We start from the raw sequence: 7,500 nt of genomic DNA, 5'->3' as shown, positions 1-7,500 counted from the left end.
TTGTGTGTGTGTGTGTGTGTGTGTATGTGTGTGTGTGTGTGTTTTGCATGCTTATCAGTTTGACTGGATATATTATCTCATTGTGTGCACTCATTCCAGAGCCGTACGTGCACTACATTGTATGTGCTTGCAGTCCAAAATACTGCTTCTAAGCTGTCACCATTGACAGTTGTCAACCTTGTCATGAAATTGCTTTTAACATTGCCTCTGTAAACAGTCAGGGAAGCGAGTTTTCATTGAATCTGAAGTTCTCCCAATCCTTTCAAAACATCGTCTCTGCCATTGTATGTTGCAGTCTCGCCTATGATCAATCTCACGTCTTCGGCTCCCATCGCCAACTCCATGATAGCAGTGAACGAGACAGAGAATTTGACATTGACGTGTGCCGTGACGTCCTGGCCCGCTGCTAACGTCAGCTTTCCCCACATGCTTTCAGCCAGCACAACCGATAGTTCAATGAATATTTCTAATTTAATCGTTGGTAAGATGTGTGTGTGTGTGTGTGTGTGTGTGTGTGTGTGTGTGTGTGTGTGTGTGTGTGTGTGTGTATTCTGAGTTCAGCTTGCTGGTTGGGAATGCAAGTCTTTGTGTTTGTGCGACTGCCATGTATGTACTGGCTTCGATAGCCGTGTTAGCAACTAACTGGGTCTTAATTTGCCGTGGGAGTTCAATGAGTTTGACAGCAAACGCATGTCCTTCTTGAGGACGCACAGGGAGTGGCCCACACTGACGTGGCCCGGTCCTGTCTGTTACACGTGGACTTGCTTGCTTGCTCTAGTAGCATTCAAAACGTTACACAGAACTAGCCTGGATGTTAGACTTCTCATGGGCAGGTGTACGTTCATGCTCGCATCGGCTCACATGCTCACATGCTCACATGCTCACGGACCCTGCTGCTGTTGTCTCCAATCTCCTCTCTTTCCATAGTCACACAGACATTGGCAGTTACGTCGATCGGGCCAGGTGATGCTCGAGCGTACACCTGTGTTGCCACTGTCACCGTGCCTACAACCAATCAGATGCTGACGAGCAACGCAACGGTCACTGTTGATGTTCGTGGTAAGCATTAGACACATGTCACATGTGTATGTGTGTGTGTGTGTGTGTGTGTGTGTGTGTGTGTGTGTGTGTGTGTGTGTGTGTGTATGTGTGTATGTCACATGTGTGTGTGTGTGTATGTGTGTATGTCACATGTGTGTGTGTGTGTGTATGTGTGTGTATGTCACATGTGTATGTGTGTGTGTGTGTGTGTGTGTGTGTATGTGTGTGTGTGTATGTCACATGTGTGTGTGTGTGTATGTCACATGTGTGTATGTCACATGTGTGTATGTCACATGTGTGTATGTCACATGTGTGTGTATGTCACATGTGTGTGTATGTCACATGTGTGTGTGTGTGTGTGTGTGTGTGTGTGTGTGTGTGTGTGTGTGTGTGTGTGTGTATGTGTGTGTGTGTGTGTGTATGTCACATGTGTGTATGTCACATGTTTGTGTATGTCACATGTGTGTGTGTGTGTGTGTGTCTGTGTGTGTATGTGTATGTCACATGTGTGTATGTCACATGTGTGTGTGTGTGTGTGTGTGTGTGTGTGTGTGTGTGTGTGTGTGTGTATGTCACATGTGTGTATGTCACATGTGTGTGTATGTCACATGTGTGTGTATGTATGTGTGTGTATGTATGTGTGTGTGTGTGTGTGTGTGTGTGTGTGTGTGTGTGTGTGTGTGGCACATACTACTGAGTACTGTCGGGTTTTGCTGCTGGTGCTGCTGCTACTATGGGTGAGACAAAAGGTTAATGTTTTCTATTCTTTACTTTGTTCTCTCCCCCCTCCCCCCCTCCCCCCCATCTATTTTCTTCTTTATACGTTCCTCTATCCATCTTCTCCGATTGCTAATGCACACTACGATCTTGTTCAATGCAATCAATAGATTGTTTTCAGTGACATGAATTCAATTGTTGTATCGATGAACCTCCTTGTGCACTGTGTGGTTCACATGTACGTGTGTACAAATGTGCGCGCGTGTGTGTAACTGCATCCTTTGCTTATGCTAGTGGCACCACGCTTGCAAGCCATCATACTCACACCGGCGAGTGAGAACCCGCTCAAGGGCAGCAACTTGATGTTGGTTGCAGAGCTGTCCAGTGTTCCGAATCCCAACGCGACTTTCTCGTGGACGTTTGCTGCCAGCCAGATCAGTGCCAGTGATAAATATGTGTTGACTGATGCTGGCAGGGTGCTGGAAGTTGTCAATGTTACATCCGGTGATAGTGGAGTGTATAATGTTACCGCTGTCAATCTCCTGGCTAGCGATAGCCTCAGTACCACTATTACAGTTCACGGTAAGCCGGGAAAGAGTTGCCCTTTACCAATGCAGCGCACCACTGTGTTTGTTGCCATTCTTCATTCTGACCATTTCCCACTTGATTTCCAGTTAAGTATTATTCTAGATGTTCCAACAACTCGTAGGAGCCTAAGAGGATTATGTCTGTTGCTGTATTTTCCGTATTATTTTGCTCTTCATTAGGTCATCGGTCCAAGTTTCACATTCCACATTCCACATTCGCATGATTGTGTGTGTGTTTGTTTGTCACTGTGTGTCACTGTGCGTGTGTATGTGTGTGTGTGTGTGTGTGTGTGTGTGTATGTGTGTGTGTGTGTGTGTGTGTGTGTGTGTGTGTGTGTGTGTGTGTGTGTGTGTGTGTGTGTAATGTGTGTGTATGCTATACTGCAGTTCCACCAGTGATCAGCAGCACTAACCCAGAAATCCGGAGCATTACTGCGTTGCGAGGGCAAAACGTCACATTCTCCATTTCTCTTCTGGAGCCACCCGTGCCTTCCGCTTCGATTACATGGCTGGTGAATGGCTTGGCTGTGGATACTGCTAATCTAACGGGCCGTCGCCTTGATCTGTCCGCCAATAACCAGTCACTGACCGTCCTTAGTGCAGATCGTGTGCATGTCGGCCAGTACACCGTTGTAGCTAGCAACCTCGTTGGTAATGACAGTGCCGTCTTCAACCTAGAAGTCAATGGTAAGTCGCGGGGTGTATCCATCAGCCCTCAGTGCAGGGTTCGTGCACACAGTGCAGGGTGCGTGCACACAGTGCAGGGTGCGTGCATACAGCCCCAGTGAAAGACTGTCTCAGCGTCGACGGGTTTTCTGTCTAATTTTGCTACATACATGGCTTGTTGTTGGGTCATGTCCTACCTCAAACAGTTACCTGTTGATATTAGACTGCAGACACTCGAGGTTACAGGTTTTGTTTGTGATGTATGGCCGTCTCATTGTTGACAATGGGAAGCCGAGTGAGGAGGGGAGGGAAGGCTGGGAGGAGGCGTCAACCATATTTGTGGCATTGCGACATGTAGGAAGCTTCCTTTGTGGATTAAAAAGAACTAACGCCTGCTGTGCATATTTCCTTGTGCAATGGCACATGTGCATGTGTGTGTGTGTGTGTGTACATGTGTGTGAGTGTGTGTGTGTGTGTGTACGTGTGGGTATGGATGTGTGGGTATGGATGTGTGGGTATGGATGTGTGGGTGTGGGTATGGATGTGTGGGTATGGATGTGTGGGTATGGATGTGTGGGTGTGGATGTGTGGGTATGGATGTCTCGGCGTCATTCGTCTACTGATGCAGTTCCACCGGTGCTGGCAAGCACACCTCTGAGCACAGTCGCCATCGACGGCGAATCTGTAAACTTCACCGTTTCTCTGGAACGCACCCCGTTTCCCGCTCTGAGCTCGGCTAACGTTGAATGGCTACGTAATGGCACCGTACTCGACACCACTGTAGACGGTGTCAAGTCGGAACTCTCTGATACGAGTATTGTACTAAGCATTGCGAACGCAAGTCGAGCTGACTCCGGGACCTACAACCTCAGCATCTCGCATGCTACTGGTGGTGTCCACCAGCTCCACACACTGCAAGTGCTTGGTGAGTGAGACATATAGCAAGCATTGTGTCTTTGCACTTGCCGGCTGTGATCAGTTCTGTACATGTATGCCCGTCCATGCAGCAAGCACGCCGTTGTTGCATCGGTGGCTGATGCCTGCTTTTGGTGCGTGGAGAGGAGTGTCCCATTTAGTGCCATCAGGTTTGAGATTTGAATCCTTTGGAGTATATCCAGTCCTTGCTGTCGTAAACACCAGCGAGTTGTTTTGCTTGATTTATAGGCATTAGGCAGTTTGGTTTTGGTTTCCATAATTAATTTTCTTGTCCTTCTTGCTTTGTGTGTGTGTGTATCATCTCATGCAGCTCCACCACTAATCGTATCCCCGGTGAATGGCACAATCCTGACTGTCAACCAGTCGCAGAGTGTCTTACTGGTCTGTGAAGCCAAGGCATATCCGGGTGCCAGTATCACCTGGACACTCATCGACTCGGACGATGTTGTAAAACCCCAAATGCCACAGGCTCAGCTCGATGTATTCAGTGAGTGCTGTTAGCAAAGGTGTCTCGGCCAGTGCAGGTGTCAGCGTACTAACATAGTGATGATTGTTGTAGCACTGGACAGTCATGGTGTGGCATTGTGGCAGTGTTGATTTGAAACAGGCACATTATCCATGAAACGTGCATGTACACAGTAATACTTCAATTTCTTCTACGGGGCATGGCTATTTCTCCAAACTAACCTTGAATCATAGGGAAAGTGTGTGTTGCTCCCAACATGGGAGCTAGCGGTGTTCCTGCCGACTTGAAGTTCTCACTTGACTGACTCACGACTGCCATCCAGAGCACACGAGAAGTGCATCGAACCGTCCACTCGGCAAACCTGCAAGAAAGCACCACTCCCTGCTCAATACACAGTGTTAACCTTGAATTATGGTGACGTTATGTTGTGTTTTCAATGTTGCAGGTAATGCCACTCTTCTGTTGACTACGTCACGCATTTTGAACTTGAACCAGATCCAGTACAGCCAGCGGGGCACATACCAATGTGAAGCAATGGCTAGCACTCCCAGGGGAGTGTTCAGAGCGACTGCTTTCACCCGGATTATTGTGCAAGGTGAGATTCTCAATGAAAGCATCACGGCTGCATTGCCAGATAGGCACTGGTTGGCATAGATAGGTGTGTGAGGTGTGTCCCTAAACAGAGGTACAGAAGAAGGCGTTTTCAGGCCCGGAGCCAGCTCCTGAGGGGTGGTACGGCCCCAGGTCGGCTAGAGGGTCTATCATTTCTCATGCCCACTTTCAGTACTAGTATCTTGGGAGCATGCATCTCTAGCTCTACGCGGCTACACATCACGGTAGCAACAGATATACAGCGAGCACAGTAGTTCTCACTGGATAAGAAGAATAGTTTAGGAGGGAGAGATTCTAACGAGGAATGCACAAGGATGGCTGATTAGTACTTCCACATATACTTATTACACACTGGTCACAAGCCGTACCAGTGGCAACAACCCTGGTTTTACTGCTGGCATTGCATTCTGCTCTTTCTGCTATAGTGCACAACTGGTATAATCAGCAATAAATTTCTGAACCAGGCCATTTCTCAGGCTCTCGATTCCGGACATTATGTTGCCCTTGGCCTATCCTAGCACCACCCTCATCATCACCAGGACCACCGGAAGCAGTTTTTGATTGGTCCGGTAGTTTTTGATTGGTCCTGTAGTATTGTGGCCTTTCATACAGTTTGTGTATCGAAATGTCGCTCCACAGTAGTAAACACGTGATAGTGGCCAAAAAGTCGGTCTGGTGATAACCTGACCAACCGGACCGGTTCCGGCGGGCCTGATCACAATCAAACATAGAACATAATTATTATGACTCTGCATGCACTCCTCTGCACAGTATGCATGGACCCACTTCCATCACAATATGGCTAGTCTTCTCATTCACATTATTCGCTTTTTGTAAAACATGCACACGTCGGGAGGATTGGGTATGTGGAAGGCATGTGTTGAGACTGCTTGTAACATGACACTTATGTGCAAGTAAGTACACGCTTACTGCTAGCCTGTCTGACTGCTAATAATAGCGGTGTTACCTTTCTTTCTTTCTTTCTTTTCTTCTGTAGTTCCTCCAACTGTTACGAAAGAGGAGGATCCTGGTGAGATATTGCTCAATGCCGGTGCTGTGTTCCCTATCAGAATTGCTCAACCAGTTGATCCCCAGCCGCAGATAGTGTGGACAGGACCTGCAGCCGGCACTATAATGACCAGTGGCAGATTGACACTGTCGGAGGGTGATCAGCGTTTGTCACTACTGAATGCTACGCGGAGTGACTCGGGACTGTACACCCTCACAGTTAGCAATGCGGCAGGAGTTTCAGTGACCACTTTCAACCTGACGGTATTTGGTAAGCGCTTCGGTCAAGCCTGCTTTTTCTCTATACACAGTCTTGTCTCTCCTGTGGACAACGGCTTCGGTTCTTTTCTATTCCACGCACGCACGCACACACACACGCACGCACACACACACACACGCACACACACTTGAAGTTACTGCTGAACACGCTTGTACAGCTTGTGCACTGTCTTATGTCTTATTCCATTCTACCAGCACCGTCTGTTGCACGTGGATGCTCATGATTTCCTCCTCCTGTCTTCTGCATGTGCAGCACCGCCTGTGATAGTTCAACCCACGGATGGCAGCACGGTGCGCGTGCAGGTTTCCAACACCACCACCCTGGTCTGTGAAGTGACTGGCTTCACTGCTCCCAGTGTGCAGTGGCAGTACGGTCCTAGTAACAGTGTGCTGACGTCGGGATTACGCAATAGTCGCATCACTATTACTAGCAGTACCTCAAATCTCAGTAGTGGTAAGCACAGCACTCTCATACGCTTGAGGATAAGAATGTAATCACCGGACATTTTTTTAGTGCTGTTCTAGCGTCCAATTTTCTACTCTGTCAAGTTCTGAGTATTGTCTCATAGTATGGTGACTACCATTGGAACTGGAGTCTCTGTTGATAGAATGTGTTGAGCAGTACAGTGTATGAGCTTTGGAAAGAGAGTGGGAGTTTGGTTGATTGTGCAGTGTGACATTTAGCTTGTGTGTTTGGTGGCTGCCTTCCTGTGTGTTACTTTCAGACACTCTGCTGTTCACGGTCAGAACTACTCTGGAGATTGGGAGTGCGGAAGACATGGACAGGGGCCAGTACAGATGTGCTGCCTCACTGACTGTCATTGGACAGACACACACAGCTACATCAGCAATACAGCTGGATGTGCTAGGTGAGTGTTTACTGATCTAGCTGTCTTAGCTGGTCCTGCCTGTTAAGTGCATGTGTGCTTGTATGCATAAATGACGAGACTGAGGAAGCAAAGTGGTGGAGGTAAGCAATAGTAGGACTGACATTGACGGGACTTCTATTCAGACATGGAGAGAGAGAGAGAGAGAGAGAGAGAGAGATTAAGTAAGTTACATTTATAAAGACAGGGAAGTCTAACAAATGAGGACTGAGACCTCTACAACAGGGTTTTTACACCTGAAAGCAGGTGCATGATTTAACAAGCAGGTTGTCAGTCTAGATTTTAAGCGCAGATGGAGACA

General features: G+C 47.8%; 1 protein-coding gene across 1 annotated transcript in view; it reads left to right on the top strand.

The window, feature by feature from the left end:
* LOC135813366 (hemicentin-1-like) overlaps nucleotides 1-7,500 on the top strand; it is a 77,022-nt gene that overhangs the window by 11,520 nt on the left and 58,002 nt on the right. The window contains exons 9-18 of the mRNA XM_065326465.1: nucleotides 296-481; nucleotides 928-1,059; nucleotides 2,053-2,340; nucleotides 2,733-3,032; nucleotides 3,640-3,936; nucleotides 4,258-4,434; nucleotides 4,859-5,008; nucleotides 6,023-6,304; nucleotides 6,566-6,766; nucleotides 7,038-7,181. Of these exons, the coding sequence (XP_065182537.1) occupies nucleotides 296-481; nucleotides 928-1,059; nucleotides 2,053-2,340; nucleotides 2,733-3,032; nucleotides 3,640-3,936; nucleotides 4,258-4,434; nucleotides 4,859-5,008; nucleotides 6,023-6,304; nucleotides 6,566-6,766; nucleotides 7,038-7,181 (2,157 nt within the window). The remainder of the gene's footprint in view (nucleotides 1-295; nucleotides 482-927; nucleotides 1,060-2,052; nucleotides 2,341-2,732; nucleotides 3,033-3,639; nucleotides 3,937-4,257; nucleotides 4,435-4,858; nucleotides 5,009-6,022; nucleotides 6,305-6,565; nucleotides 6,767-7,037; nucleotides 7,182-7,500) is intronic.

The sequence above is a fragment of the Sycon ciliatum genome, chromosome 4 (assembly GCF_964019385.1).
Source record: "Sycon ciliatum chromosome 4, ocSycCili1.1, whole genome shotgun sequence".
Taxonomy (NCBI): domain Eukaryota; kingdom Metazoa; phylum Porifera; class Calcarea; order Leucosolenida; family Sycettidae; genus Sycon; species Sycon ciliatum.
This window is presented reverse-complemented; position numbering and strand designations above follow the sequence as displayed.